The 16,504-nt window shown below is 43.5% G+C and overlaps 1 protein-coding gene across 2 annotated transcripts in view; it reads right to left on the bottom strand.

The window, feature by feature from the left end:
* MCOLN2 (mucolipin TRP cation channel 2) overlaps window positions 1–16,504 on the bottom strand; it is a 61,013-nt gene that overhangs the window by 7,459 nt on the left and 37,050 nt on the right. For both annotated transcript variants that reach the window (XM_081490059.1, XM_081490060.1), the window contains exons 8-11: window positions 11,866–11,978; window positions 10,527–10,676; window positions 9,017–9,118; window positions 8,781–8,903 (exon numbers count right to left, since the gene is read on the bottom strand). In XM_081490059.1, coding sequence (XP_081346185.1) covers window positions 8,781–8,903; window positions 9,017–9,118; window positions 10,527–10,676; window positions 11,866–11,978 — 488 coding nt within the window. The remainder of the gene's footprint in view (window positions 1–8,780; window positions 8,904–9,016; window positions 9,119–10,526; window positions 10,677–11,865; window positions 11,979–16,504) is intronic.

Here is a 16,504-nt window from a genome sequence, read left to right as displayed (position 1 = left end):
AAAGAGAAATTTGCTCAGTGGATATGGGGGGAATAGGTGCGGAGCCTAAGGAGTGGTTGGAGAGTGAGTGTGTGCTGTGCTCACAGAGTCTTGCCTGGGCCTCTGAACACTTCAGGCTAATCCCGCCTTCCCTGGAGAAGAGTGAAAACTTGGACAGAAGAGGGATAGGATCTGCTCTCTGTTTTCGTGGCACGTGAAGATCTTCTAGAATGAGACAAGCTCAGGGGCCAGGATGCCAGTCGGATTGAGTGCAGGGGCCCAGGACTGCAAGGAATCCAGAGGAAAGTGGGGAGAAAGTAAGCCCAGGAGGGTGGGGGAGGAACCTCCGACGCACTCTGTTCCAGACAAGGCCAGTTTAAGGGGCGGGTAGAGGCAGTGACAGAGGTAGTTAGCAAGAGGCTGACTGAACACCTGAAGCCTGAGCAGGGCCTGGTGTGGAATGTCCCAGGAAGCTCGCAGCCCCCACCCGGCTTATGCGCTTGACCACCAGATGCCATATCCACAGAAAGTAAACAGCAAGTGCTTAATGAATGAAGTCTCTGAGGTCAGAGGGTTAAACATTAGATGAGTGTGAAAAGTTTCTATGTGAAGAATGATAATGACTTAATAGGCAAAAGGTGACACAGTTTTCAGAAATGCAGATACAACAGGTTGCTGCAAAGCTGTAACAGGACCTATTCTGTCCTTAGCGGGAGGGGGGGCCAGTACGTCCATCAAGTCAGCACGTGTGGCTGTGAGGACAAGTCCCTGTGAATGTCTCTGGGACATTTCCAGTTGGGAGCTGTGCTATCAATATGGATTCACATGCAACACAATAATAGCTCCCACCACCCGAGCCCAGAAAATGGGCTTCCCTTCCAAATTTCTCTATCTTTGTCTGTGATTCCAGCCTCCTACCAGAAAAAGATTACTCCAAAATAATCAAGTGCTTAAAACTATGTGTTGTTTATATGTGAAATCTAAAATACAACACAAAGGAAACCTATCTGTGGAATAGAAACAGACTCACTGACATAGAGAACAGACTTGTGGCTGCCAAGAGGAGGGGGCTGGAGGAGGGCTGGAGTGGGAGGTTGGGGTTAGCAGATGTAAGCAATCATGTATGAATGGATAAACAACAAAGTCTACTATATAGCACAGGGAACCTCATTCAATATCCTGTGATAAACCACAATGGAAAAGAATATTTAAAGAAAGAATCTATATATATGTATAACAATCACATTGCTGTACAGCAGAAATTAACTAACACTGTAAATTGACTATACTTCAACTAAAAAAAAAAAAAAAGCAGTGTGTTGAATGAATTTACTTTCCCTGCTCTACTATCTAATAAGGTTTGTCTGTTTGTATGGTATTTCTCTAACCCGCTCTTTCTATCCCTCTCTGATGTCACACTTAAATATTTATTACAGAAAACTCCAGGGAAGTCTTCCTCACTCCAACCTATTCAGCCTCCAGTCCAAGCTGCAGTAAAATCTAAACTTCAAAGAACATAGCCTTCAGATCGTTTCTCTTGCTTAACAATAATGCAAAGTCTGGAGGCAAAGTAAAAATCCAAACCAAGAACCTGGAGTAAGTTCCTCGTTTATGGGGTCTCATGCATCCCTTTAATGGCAGTGTCAAGATCATATGTCTGCCTCCTCTCACAACACCTGGACTACTTCTCTGTCTTTAAATCATGGGATTTATTCTCTTCATCTGGTACATCCGTCATCATCTCTGTCCGATGAAGCCAATGTTGAAGGGCTATTTCAGTCTTACATCAAAACAGACTGCCCTGGCAGCTCTAGTTTGTTCTCTACATCAGTAAGAACCACAGAAGAAACTACTGGTTGGTCTTCTAATTGTTGTCTGCACACTTCTCTGTACCCCAACCAGCTAGCAAACTCCCAGTCCATGAAAGATTCACGGGGTAAATTCTGTAACCAAGGGAGAGCATACAGACACACCCCCAATAAGAAGCATGCCCGTGGCTTTGCTACATCGGCAACAACTCTGAAGACCTGGACTAAAGTCACTCTCCATAGAGACCTGGAGGGAACATCCATCAGAGCAAATCACTTATTAATATTCAGGTAATTTAATAATAAGACAGGCAGTTCCCAGAGTAACTAGTTTTCACCCCTACCACTAGCCTTACGACAACGTGGTTCAAGTTGGTTTCTATGAACATCAATTACAACTCTGATAGCACCATTAATAATCCACATTTCTTGGGACTTCCCTGGTGGCACAGTGGTTAAGAATTCACCTGCCAGTGCAGGGGACATGGGTTTGATCCCTGGTCCAGGAAAACTCCACATGCCAAGGAGCAACTAAGCCCATGTGCACAGCTACTGAAGCCCGTGTACCCTAGAGCCCTCACAAGGCGGCAAGAGACACCATACAATGAGAAGCCGGAGCATTGCAACGAAGAGTAGACCCCACTCACTACAACTAAAGAAAGTCCACAAAAAGCAGTGAAGGCCCAGCACAGCCAAAAATTAATTAATTAAAAAAAATTTTTTAATCCATTATTTCTCAGAGTTTCTCTTGGAAATTGGCCAATTCCTTTCTTTAGTGTCAAGAACTTCCAGCAGTTTGTGTTTCAAGTTCTAGAACTGCGAGCTGGTGGGCACAGTGCAAATTCATCCCTTAGTTTCCTGTGCGGTTACTTAGAATCAATTTGGACACAATATGCACCTCAGCATTAATGTTATTTATCTCCCTCTTCTCTGGGCACGTGAGATTTATTTTAACCCAACAAAAAGTTAAACAGAAACCTAATAAGGTAAGTAATTGGTACATACTCTACCATTTCATACCATAAGAAGTGGCTGTGAGCTAGTTTCAGTGGCCAAGATCCATAGTATAAGTTAGTTTTAAAAATACCTAATTTGGAGAACAGTATGGAGGGTCCTTAAAAAACTAGAATTACCGTTTGACACAGAAACCCACTCCTGGGCATATATCCAGAGAAATCTCTAATTCAAAAAGATACGTGCATTCCAATGCTTGTAGCATTTAAACAGCCAAGACATGGAAGAAACACAAATGTCATCAACAGATGAATGTTATAAGAAGATATATATATATATATATATATTATTGGAATATATATATATTATTGGAATATTATTTGGCCATAAAAAGATGAAATAATGCCATTTCCAGCAACATGGATGGACTTAGAGATTATCATAATAAGTAAGTTGGACAGAGAAAGACAAATATCATATGCTATCACTTATATGTGGATTCCACTTACATGTGGAACCTAAAATACAATATAAATGATCTTATTTACAAAACAGAACTAGACTCATAGACAGAAAACAAACTTATGGTTACCAAAGGGAAAAGGAGAGGAGGATAAATTAGGAAATTGGAATTAACAGATACACACTACTATATATAAATCAGATAAACAACAAGGACCTACTATATAGCACAAGGAATCGTATTCAATATATGGCAATAACCTATGCTGGAAAAGAATCTGAAAAAGAATATATATGTGTGTGTGTATGTATAACTGAATCACTTTGCTGTACACTTGAAACACTGTAAATCAATTATGTTCTTTAGTTGCTAAGTTGTGTCCGACTCTTTTATGACCCCATGGACTGTAACTCGCCAGGCTCCTCTGTCCATGGCATTTCCCAGGTGAGAATACTGGAACTGGTTGCCATTTCCTTCTCCAAATCAACTATACTTCAATTTTTAAAAAATAGAGATTAAAAAAATAACCAAGTTAAAGAGAAATAAGGTCCTAATGTGCTTCCAGGCTACAAATGCATTCAAAGGAAATTGCTTTGGTTCTTATAAGCTTATAAGTCCCCAGAAAGCAGGTACCGCTATGTCCCTGTTTCTTGTCATTCAGCAAACTTGCTGAGCCCTTGCCATGTTCTATGTACCACACTCGACATGAGGATTGCAAAAAGAAATAATCCATGGTCCCTGTCCTCTAAGAATTTGGGCTAGAAGAATCCAACAGTGTTGGGGGCACAGCAGATGTTGAATAAATATCAAACGGATATCTCCATAAAGAGTCTCCACAGGTTCCAGGCTACCATAGTGAAAAACCAAGCGTTTGTTCCACAAATGATAATTTTTCAGTTGAGCCAAAAAGAACTTTCATGTGAATGAAAGCACAATTTGCAATGGCTTATGTCAGAGAGTGACATAAAAATTTGCTTCAAGAGTTGGTGCTAAGAGTCTCATGTAGCATTCACATAAAATGTTTTAACCAGCTAATAGTTGTTTTGAATAAGAGAGGTGCTTAGCTAAAACCAGAGGCCTTTAAGGCAAGAAGGTGTAGCTCGGGTACCACTGAACTTTTACCAATGGTGTCAGCCAAGACCAGTGATTTTTCAATGCTTTGTCTTTTCACTTGCAAAATGGGGACAATGAATGCAAGACTGTGTATATTCCTCAGAAAGTATTCTGTAAACGTCAAAGCCACATTAGAGTTATATTCTTCCAGTCCTCATCTTGAATTATTAAACAGCAACAGGCTCCAGCCCGCCATGCTCACACATTTTGAAAGGGCATTGTGCCAATGTCCATTAGTGCTGGAGTAAACGTCAGCAGGACACTTGTATTTTTATTCTCTTTCAGTTGAACCATTGAAATCTGATGTCTAACAGGAAACCCAGAAGCTAAAATGTGGGATTCCTGCTGTCAAACAAGCATCAGGGTGAAACTCTGGTTTTTCTGATACCTTCTCTTTAGAGTTTTTTGTTTGTTTGTTTAAAGAGCGATTGAGCTTCTACACCCAAGCTGGCTGTGATTCTAGAAATCTTAGAAAATGCTCACTAGGGTGCCATTTTTCAAGCTTTCAGGCAATACTTGAAGGTCTTCTGATTCAACAGATAGTGACTGACTGGCAGAACCTGAAATTTTTGACCATTTGGATTGGTTTGGAGAGAGATGTGCAGGGGTAGTAAACAATTCTAACTTTAGACTCAAAGAAGAAGTAATACGGAGAAGAAAAAACAGAAGTCCAGAACCAGAGTGAAGGCTTTCTCTAACTATTGAGCAGTGCATCCACTGAATTAACTCAACTCTGTGTTTTCCAAATATATCAGCCTGGCTAGGAATGGGAGATAGAAGCCATAAACCGACCAGCTACACAACCCCAGAGATAGAGTTCTCATCTCTCTACTCCTTCAGGGAGAAGTGACAGACTGGTGTTAACTAAGAGACATAAGCCAAGAGGTGAAACGTCCAACATGGCCACCACCGCTCCGGGTGACTACGGAACTCTGATGAATAGCCAGTCCAGACTGAGATGTGCTGTCAGGACAAAATGCCCACCGGATCTGAAAGACTCAGTGCCGAAAAAAGGAATGTAAAATATCTCAATGTTTTATATTGAATACAGGCTGAAGTCATATTTTAAATATACTGAATTAAATAAAATGAATAATTAAAATCAATTTCATCCATTTCTCAAAAAAATTTTTTAACTTGGCTACTAGAAAAATTTTAAAAGTACAGACATGGCTCTCATTGGTAGCTCTCATATTTTTCTTGGATAGTGCTGATCCCCTGGACTCTTTGAAAGGACAGAACTGAAAATATGAAAATACAGTCAAGACTCACAAAGAACACCATCTTTCACAAGGTAACCTTGACACATATTGAACGAAATAAGACTGATGACTCGGCTTTCCTCTCATGGTTGATCCACTCTTGAGTCAGACTAAATGCTCTTTTGTAATGATTTGTTTTAGGTAATGCCAAGCAATGAAAAGAAGAAAAGCCTTCAGCTTATTGGTCAAAGGATGTGTGTTAAGGTAAAGGCGACCTGGGTCTGAATCCTATCTCAGCCATTCACTAACTATTCAACCCCAGGAATCTAACATATTAAGATCCTTATTTTCTGTCAAAAGATAATATTTCCCACAGGGTTAATGGGAGGACTAACAGAGCAAGGGAGGTAAAGAACACGGGCACCTTATCGATTTAGAACATAGCACATGAGAATGGTAGCTAGTTTAGTAAAATTAAAGCAACATTTCTGAGCATCTTCCAGAACAATGATGGGATAGGGAAGATGTGTGCCTGACTCTTTGTGACCCCATGGACTGCAGCCCGCCAGGCTCCTCTGTCCATGGGGATTCTCCAGGCAAGAATACTGGAGTGGGTTGCCATCATACCCTTCTCCAGGGGATCTTCCAGACCCAGGGGTCGAACCCGCATCTCTTAAGTCTCCTGCATTGGCAGGTGGGTTCTTTACCACTAGTGCCACCGGGGAAGGTAGAGAGCCATTAATGGCCACAGGACCACTGGATAAATTCACCAGCTGTGGAAGAGCAGTATTTATTCCACATGGTGCAACACTGCCCTCTAGTGACAAAAATGTGGCAAAGCATTCAGACCGCGAGGCAAGTAAGGAAGAAAAGTTAATTTTCCTGGGCACTAAGACAGCAAATTCTCCAGATCAGAGAGATCATATCAAAGAACAATTTTTACTGATGCGTCACCTTTAAATCAGTGGGATAGAACTTGGAGAGCAGTAAGATGATCAAGATTTGCTAATAACACAGAGGTGGTCACTTTGTTGACTATACAGTTTCTCAAATAGGAAAATGGTAATTCTCTTTGGACAAATTAAATGTAACGCTTAACGAGGAGAAAGTCTGGGTAGATTCCAAGTTACTAGGATTTATTTTAGTAGGACAATACCAAAAGTTTGAGTTTTATGGATTGCTCAATTTTTGTGAAGAGTTTATAAACCAGATTTGATCTTTTTTTTTTTTAATGCAACTATCAAGGTCAAGACTTAAAGCTGAGCTGTATACCAGTGTCAATACAGTCCTTTACATCTTTACTTTTCTCCTTGTAGGACATCTAAGTCAAGATGACAGTACCCTGGGCTGTTGACAGAATTAAATGAAAGAGAAGAGAGAAACGCTTAGCATTGCCTCAAGTGTTGGCTGCTATTATTTTTATTTTTGTTGTTTCTATTGTCCCAACTGCCAAAGGCCCGTGGAAAAAAAACTATAAGATGCAATCATTGCTTTTACTTTTTTGGTTTGAAAACAAAGCCTACCAAATTTCATTTCCTGCTATATCTTTGAATCAAATTTATCATTTTAAAACAAGAACATCTGGAGAAGGAAATGGCAACCCACTCCAGTACTCTTTCCTGGGATATCTCATGGACAGAGGAGCCTGGTGGGCTACAGTCCATGGGGTCACAAAGAGTTGGATACAACTGAGCGAGCATCCAGTCATTTTTAAGGGGAGGAAAGAGTCTCGGGAAAGTTGAGATGCTCGCCAAAGGCCCCAGAGCTTTTGACGGCAGAGCCAGAACTATGGCTGAGGATTCCCAGCTCCCAGGCTTCTTGATCCTGGCCTCTCTCACCAGATATGCATGTAGAAAACTAGAATCTAAAATATGCCCAAGAGCTTCCCTGGTGGCTCAGTGTTAAAGAATCCACCTGCCAATGCAAGAAATGTGAGTTCTATCCCTGGTCCGGCAAGATCCCAATGTGCATTGGAGCAGCTAAGCTCCTGGGCCACAACTGCTGAGCCTGTGCTCTGGAGCCTGGGAGCTGCAACTCTTGAGCCCAGGTGCTGCAACGACTAAAGCCCGAGCATCCTAGAGCCCGTGCTCGGCAACGAGAAGCCACCACAGTGAGAAGCCCACACACCACAACTAGAGAGAAGCCCCTGCTCACTGCAACTAGAGAAAAGCCCACACAGCATTGAAGACTCTGCTGCTGCTGCTGCTGCTGCTAAGTCGCTTCAGTCGTGTCCGACTCTGTGCGACCGCATAGACGGCAGCCCACCAGGCTCCCCCGTCCCTGGGATTCTCCAGGCAAGAACACTGGAGAGGGTTGCCATTTCCTTCTCCAATGCATGAAAGTGAAAAGTGAAAGTTAAGTCGCTCAGTCGTGTCCGACTCCTAGCGACCCCATGGACTGCAGCCTACCAGGCTCCTCTGTCCATGGGATTTTTCCAGGCAAGAGTACTGGAGTGGGGTGCCATTGGCTTCTCCGTGAAGACCCTGCACGGCTGTAAATAAATAAAATCATTTAAAAAGAAAAAACAAGAACATCTGAACATAACTTTGTTGTCCCTGAAATTATGATACTGACTGCAGCCCAGTAATACTTGAGAATTCAGATACTGAACTTTAATAAAGCAGACGCTGAAATCAAAGCCCCCAGCAAAGGCAAGATGTGTTATCTTTCTAATCATAATTAACATGGTCATTCCTGGCAGTCTTTATCCTCCTCCATCCTCCTCAGTTAATCTGGATGAAAACTGTAACCCTTTGAGTTAGAAGGAGTTTGAAATGCTTTTCCTTGCTTAATTTTCAATTTTATTATAGTGATCTCATGTACAAACACTTCTTATGTGGTGTCCAGCTGGGTTAACCTATGAGCCCTTAAGCCAGATCCAGACAACCATGAAATAAATGTGCTCTCCGGTTTCCTGCAGTTCTTGCTTCAATATCCTAAAGTCACTTCAACATCCAGGAGAGGGAAAGAAAAGGAAAACTAATGCAAAGATATGTGTTCACTGATGTCAAGCGTATGTGATGGAGAGAAGTGGGATGAAGGTCAATGCTAGAAACCCACTTTTTAAAAAAACTTTTCACTTATTTTTTTGGCCATGCTGTGCAGCACTGTGGGATCTTAGTTCCCTGACCAGGGATGCAACCCGAGTCCCCTGAATTGGAAGTGTGGAGTCGTAACCACTGGACTGCCAGGGAAGTCCTGAAACCCACTTTTAAGGGTCCCAAGTGCCTCATGTGCAGGAGGAAGAATTAGACTACACACCTTGTTGTGATATGGTCCTAAGACAATCCAGCCGCAGAAGGTGTAACCCAGATAGATCATACCAGCACACGCGCAGAAGCGAAGAACTTTTGGCAACGAGGCTTGCATCGTTAAAATAAGCACCTGAAAACAAAACAAAACAAAACAGCAGAATGGGAGTTATTATAAAGTACCTAATAGATCCCAAAGAAATGGACCCAAATCCCAGTGGTGCCGCCCAGGGCCCACATCCTTACATTATATGCTTGGAAGTAACCCAAGTATCGGATGACGCCAACCCAGACAAAGAGCGTAGACGTTCCAAGCAAAATGCTGCACAGATTGTAGTTCGTGAGATTCTAGGAAATGAAAAAACAGACGTAGTAGTAAAATATTCTATTCCACTCAGCTCAGGAACCTCGCTTGAAACTGACTGGAAAAGAAAGGTCTGCCTGCCTCTCTACAGTGATTCTAAGAGTTTTTAAACTGAAGAAGGAAATAATAAGAGTGCACAATTCCAAATGTGTTTCTCATTTCCTTTTAGTATTGCAATTTGTTGAACTAAATCTTTGTGCAAACAATACTCTGAACTAGAGACTGCATTTACCACTCACTTAGGCATTAAAGCACATAAACTAATGATGTTTGCTAACTATCAAACAATACTTTCCAGCTATTAACACTTTTAAAAGAAAGCCCCAGTGTGATCTGCTAACAGTTCCTGCTCTCAAGGACTTCTAGGTCTAACTGAAGAGACGCACGCACAAGCACAATTCTAATATAATGCACTATGTGCAGTGAGAGGCACAATGCTGGCCTTGTTACATAGGGCTCCCACGCGCGTGGCCCCAGAGGAGTGCCAGCCTGGTGGACAGGCTGGGAGAGCCTTGCAAGTAAACAGAGGCTGAACCAGGGCCTCAGGCTGGGAGCCCACAAGACAGGCCAGAGAAAGCGAGGGCGGGAGAGGAAAGGAGAGCTGGACGATGAGGACCCTGGAGACCACACTGAAGAAAGGCCACTTCATCACAAAGGGGGTTTCTGAGGCAGAAAGGATTGTCACGGCAAGATAGACACCAGAAAGATGATGCTGACGGCTGTGGGGATGGGTCCGAGGGGTACAAGGCTGAAGGCAAAGCAACAGTGAGGAGACAGCTGTGGTGGGAGGAGGAGCCGCAACAATGAGAAGACCTAGACCAAAGAGGAAGATGGCCTGAAGGAAGCAGAGCAGTTGCCATGGATGAGAGGGAGGTGTTAGAGGTCGGGAGGGGAGGCTGAGAAGATTTGCTAACTGAAGGCAGAGCACGGAGGGGAGGAGTCAAGACTTGGGAGACTAAATCAACTAAGTTACCCAAGGGCCAGGCAACTAGAGCCACTCAAATCATCCTCAAATAAAACCTCTATCCTTCAGAGCCCCCATCAGTCATGGGTGAGCACCCCGGGCTCATGGCGTGATTGGAGCAAGGGTCAGAGGCTGCTTTTTGCAACTTAAAAAAATAAATAAGACCGGACCAAGCAATCAATCCTCTCACACTTCAATTCCTATTCTGAAGATGCTGCCAAGTTCCCGAGAGGACATTCATGGGACTATCACCTTCCACAGAACATCCACCTCCTCACTTTCCACTCACAAAAAACCAGGTCAAAGGAGGCTTCAGTTCTATGGATGTGAGAAAAGAGAAAGCATGAGAATCACTGCATATCTTAAGAGTATGTGAGATCACCCAAAAGAACAGAAAGAACAAAAGATTTAAGATGGGTTGCCCTCACCTTGGCTTTAATTTCCATTTTTAACACGGATCCAATTATTGTCAGGAGGTCGCTGATAATCACCAGGATATACCATTGGTTGATAAACTCCCTCTGGTCGGCATTACACACGTGTCGCTTGTACTTCTCCAGGAAGAACTTTAGGAATCTCTGCAGCAAAAAAAAAAAAAAAAAGCATTTCTAACAAACTGCACTGGCCTCTGGAAGGAAAAAGTGCAGAACAGAGCTCTGGCATGTCCGATGGCACAATACCGCCTTTTCCAACGTGATGGATTCTCACTTGGAGGGTGGAGATAACGGCTCACACCCTCCCCCACCATCTACCCCAGCTGGAGGCGAGCACACCAGTGAACTGAGCGACTCCAGCACCGAATGCCGCACCCTCACTCCAACAGACTCTTGTTGAAATAGCTAACAGAGTCCATTCCAAATGCTTTACATGTTCTCAACACATTCAACCAGACAACAACCCTACGAACTAGGCACCATGGACTCTTCCTTCCGGAGGAAAGAACTAAGATACAGGGCAGCCGAGCCAGGACTTGAGTCCAGGCGGCCCAGCTCCTGGGTGTGGGCTCCCAATGCACCCCCACTCTCGTTGGCAGAACCCAGACCCTGACTCTGGATTCAGAATATCAAGGGACTTGGGGTGGGGGTCAGTGGGTAAGAGAACTGGGTATTTACAAAATAAATTGACACAGGTCAAGAAGTAGAAAATAGAGTGAAGACCGTTTTCTTGCTCCACGTGGTATTCTGATGACTTCCTACTTCCACTGACCCTAGTCTGTTTATACACATGCCACACACTGGGACAAAATTTGTGCTAGAGTATATAGTCATGAGAGTCCTAAGGGTAAAAAGGTAAAAGGAACCTCAGGGAAGAATTTAAAAACTATTTTAAAAAATAGGATAAAGTATTTTATGCATCATTATAACCCATTTACCATGCCTTCCTGTCAAAATGAACTCTGATCTGAAGACAAAAGATGAAACCCACACATGCTATTACCCTGTTCTTAAGATCACTCTTGAATTTAAAAGGGTCTCATCTATTCTAGAAACATTCAAAATCTTGAGAAGTTCACTACTGTGCATCCGTGCTTATTAGCTCAGGTCGAAGCAGGATAATTCTCTGATTCTACCTGACAGGCCAGGAGCTTGCACTCACTCTCTACACCCCAGGTTGATTAATGCCTTGTTGGAGGACAATCACTCAAAGGAATTTAATTTAGTCAAGGCCCCAGATAGGGCAAGATAACCCTACGTCAAGGCCCCACTGTTTGGACAAGCTGAAGGCGGAGGTCAGAAAGGGAGGGAGAATATTCCAACACACATTTACCTTTCGTAACCTCAGCGCAAGAACAATGGATCTTGTGCACAGGATAAGAGATGCCAAGCAAATCACAATGACAAATGCATCAAACACCAGGACATATTGAGTGTTTTTCTGAACTGAGAAACAAAAACAGAATTCAAACGTCAAACACACCTTACTTGGGAATAATTTCCAAACAAAATGGCACCTGGAAAATAAAATCAAATGATAAATGCTTCAATATCAGAAACAAATTACACTGCATTCATTCAGAGGTTCACAAACAAGGCAATCATTCCCTGATGTCGAATTATGCATTTAAAAACATATAAATTCTTAACAGATATACTAAAATGTATTTATAAATATTTACTATAGAGTAGAATTCAATAGAAGGTGGTCCATTTGGACCCTATTCAAAAGAGGCAAAACTACTGACATACTCTTGAGTTCTCTCACACAAAATCAAAAATATCAGTTCTCCATCAATGAGGGAACAAACATTTTAAAGGGCTTCCCTGGGTTGTGAAGATCCCCTGGAGGAGGGCATGGCAATCCACTCCAGTATTCTTGCCTGGAGAATCCCCCTGGACAGCGGGCTACAGTCCATGGGGTCGCAAAGAGGAGGACATGACTGAGCAACTAACTAATAAGCACAGCTGCTGCTGCTGCTGCTGCTAAGTCGCTTCAGTCATGTCCGACTCTGTGCGACTCCATAGACGTCAGCCCACCAGGCTCTGCCATCCCTGGGATTCTCCAGGCAAGAATACTTGAGTGGGTTGCCATTTCCTTCTCCAGTGCATGAAAGTGAAAAGTGAAAGTGAAGTCGCTCAGTCGTGTCCGACTCTTCCCAACCCCATGGACTGCAGACTACCAGGCTCCTCTGTCCATGGGGTTTCCCAGGCAAGAGTGCTGGAGTGGGGTGCCATTGCCTTCTCCGAATAAGCACAGCACCAACATTAAAATCCACCACTCAAAATCCCCATTTCTGCTTCTCAGTCTTACCATGCGCTTTCCCATCAGAGAGTGCCAATTCAATAAGCTCTTCATACATGTGGGAAAAACAACCACTTGGAATGAAAGTACAGAGAGTAGTAACCAGATTTGTGTCTCTATTTTTTTGGAGTATAGTTGCTCTTTACAAAGTGTACAGCAAAGTCAATCAGCTGTACATATACATACATCCCCTTTTTTAAAAAGATTTGCTTCACATTTAGTCACCACAGAGTACAGAGATTTGGATCCTGGAACACACAGTAGCACAGGGAATGTACTAGAGGAAGACCAAACTGTAAGCTTAGCTTCTCTCAGACTCCGTGGTGTTGTCCCAAATCCCAGCGATGGCTCTCACGGCAGCTTGCCGCTCTCTCCCGGCCCCACCTCCTCCGCCCTGAGGCCACTCTGCTCTTCCCTCTTCCCTGCTCCTGCCAGATGCGTGCAAGCTCGTGCCAGCTCTCTCTCTCCTCAAGGACATTGCACCTCGGCCTGGAACATCACCCTCCCCATCACACACGGGGATTATTCAGCCTTGAGTATTTTCCTCCTCAGAACAGAATCCCCTAAATTCCCATTCCTATTAACCCATCCCTCCAAACCCTATCATAGACCTGTCCACAGGTATACACACCTATAGCTCCATTTACTCCCCTTTGCTTGAAGGTCACTGAACTCATAGCTGTATATTCAAAGACAGCACAGCAAGGTGCATAGAGACAGTATCAAACGAAAATGGACAATCTCTGGAGCCAGAGACCCGGCTCTGAGTCTCGACTCTGCACTTAGAAGTTGTGGAGTCTTGGGGAAGTTGCCTCAGTTTCCTCATCCAAAACAATGGGTACAATGAAAAAAAAATAAACCTATTTTATAGGGCTGTCATGAGGATCGAGTAAGTTCATATACGAAAGCACCTAGAACTGCCCCATACACATAACAAACAGAGCAGTTACTATACTATTCAATGTTCATCTTCCCCACTACATGATTGGTGAGAAGCAGGAACTGGATATATTTTGTTCAACACTACAATGCCTGTGCTTAGCATAATGCTTCTGCATACTTACAGATAAGTACAGTGACCCCAGCAGAACATAAGAAGACTACGATAATCGAAGTTGGAATTTGTGAAGGTTTCAGCAACGTCAGAGGCAGAGAAGACACAGAAGGATAAGACACAAAGTAGCAAGAGATGAAAAAGAGAGATTCAGTGGGACTTAGGGAGTAAGGAAGGACTGATCAAGAATGACCTCTTTTCTGTCTTGGGTCCACTGGCTCAGCCTGGACATTCATGACAAGAGAGGACGACTCGGTGGTGACTGAAACCATGGGTTTCAGCCAATCAGAGATGACAGACAGGAATGCAGACTCGGAAGGATAGGGAAGGCGGGCAGCAGGGTGGCAACGGCGGGGAGTTAGGAGAGGAGACACACTCAGGAACCAGATGGAGAAAGGCCAGGGGAGCAGGAAGCAGGACTGGGGACAGGCAACCTTCAGGAACGTCTGAAGTCAGGGTGCTCCACAGAGACGCCTCTGCAGAGAAGGCATTGACGAGGAAGACGGGAGCGTGTCCACAGGTTTAGAGATAATAACGGCGTGAGCAATCTCGGCGCGTGTCTGAGAGCAGCTCATCCAGTGGGTTACGTGTGTGGCCAGCTAGTAAATAGAATCCACTGAGCGAGTTGCCTAGCCTTGCCCAGCTTTGGTGCCTTGGGTACCATGTGGGAGCATAGCTGTACCAGTTTCATGCACTGTTAGGAAATCAGGCAAATGATCCCTGTTAAGTGCTTGTTAGTGTCTCACATGGAGCACTTACCTCCCTCTTTAGCATTTTCCACTTCACAAGTTTAAGTTATCTCGAGATACTATCTAATAGGTAGGTAAGAACACAACCTGACCAAAATCCAAAATCCAAGACCACCATTTTTTTTTTTGTTTTTGGATCCATGAATGAGGCAGAGAGAATAGGGGCAGTTCTTGGAAAGATGGGGCTGAAATCTTTAAAAAATGCAAGCACAGCATCTAGTACCTTCCTTTCTGACCTATAACTAGAATAAAATCTCTAAGACTGCTTGAATTAGGCCGTATTTACAGCTAAGGAAACTGAGGCCTGAAACTAAGAAGATAAATCATCCTTCATAACAGAGAAACAAGTATTGTATTTTTAAATTTTGATTTATTGAGATTAGTTTGACATGTTACAAAAAGTATTTTATAAACATCATGCGTGTGTTAGTAGCTTAGTCATGTCCAACTCTTTTCAACCCCATGGACTGTAGCCCCCCGGGTTCCTCTGTCCGTGCAATTCTCCAGGCAAGAATACAGGAGTGAGTTTCTATTTCCTTCTCCAGGGGATCTTCCTGACTCGGATCCAACAGGTCTCCTGCATTGCAGTTCGACTCTTTACCATCTGAGCTACCAGGGAAGCCCAAACATCATAACTACTTTCTGATTCTACTGACACTATGTTATTCCCACAAGAACAGCTCTCAAAACTGGGTTTGCAAAACTCTAGTCCAGAGAGTTGCTTCTGCCAACCTGGTTAGGGAAATCCTACCCCACCACCCAGTCTTTCCAGGGCCCTGAGAAGTCCCACACACACTACCACTGCCACCTGTGTGACCCTGACCAACGCTTCACACACTTACTGAGCCCCTTTCGCTGGGACATTCATTTACATCACCTATCGATGGGGAGTCCTGCCTGTCAGTACACATCCCCTCCAGCTCCCAGGCTCAGACGGCTACATTTACAAAATCAAGTTAACATGAGGATTAGTGATGTACTGGGAATGGATATTAGAAGTCATAAAAGGCAACTTTAAGTTTGTATGTGAAAATGGCCATCCTCTCTGTTTTTTGGATATCCTCTTTTATTTCACCTTGAGATAACAATTAACGACAAAGCTAGAGAAGTGTCATGGGAAGCACATGGATGTGACCGAATCTCAGAATGTTTTGCAAATAGCACCAGGACCTCCCCCCCACCAGATGTCACCCTTGTCTTTGTCCCCATTCCCCCCAAACCAGGGCAATCAATCCACCAGACAGCTTCCTACACAGAAGAAAAAAAATCCATTTTATAAGCCGTTTTCCAAACTTCAGCTTTCTAAGACATCATATTATTTTATATATGCCCTCTCCTGGTCATGGAATCTAGTTTTATAAGATGCAGCTTTGGAAGAAGATGTCAATATTTCCAGCTGTGAGATTGTGTTTCTCCCCACTGGCCACAAGAGGGAGCTAGAGCTTCTCTCTTTTGAGTAAAGGCTCAGGGAAAACTTCCCAGTGTGGTCAGGGTGCCTGTGGGGAGGAAGGAAACCAGGTTCTGGCAAACCTGTTTAACTAATTTATTTGATCAAATGACTATTCCAAACCACACTTCCTATACAACAAGGGTTAGCTTTGTTCACATAAAATAGTTGCAGCCTACACTTGGACTTGGAAAATTCACATCTGATCTGTGCCTTTCTGTACGGAGAATGCTGAGGAGTAGTAACCACTTTTTAACAGAAACTAAAAGTGTGCTTTCTGATCAGAGGTTGAGTCAGCAAATGGAACTACCGAACGAAAACTTCAGAATCATCAGCCCAGGTGGCATTAATGGTAAAGAACCCACCTGCCAATGCAGGAGACACAAGAGAGTGAGTTCGATCCCTCGGTGGGGAAGA

The sequence above is a fragment of the Giraffa tippelskirchi genome, chromosome 5 (assembly GCF_054371585.1).
Source record: "Giraffa tippelskirchi isolate mGirTip1 chromosome 5, T2T-mGirTip1v1.2.pri, whole genome shotgun sequence".
In the NCBI taxonomy this organism is placed as follows: domain Eukaryota; kingdom Metazoa; phylum Chordata; class Mammalia; order Artiodactyla; family Giraffidae; genus Giraffa; species Giraffa tippelskirchi.
This window is presented reverse-complemented; position numbering and strand designations above follow the sequence as displayed.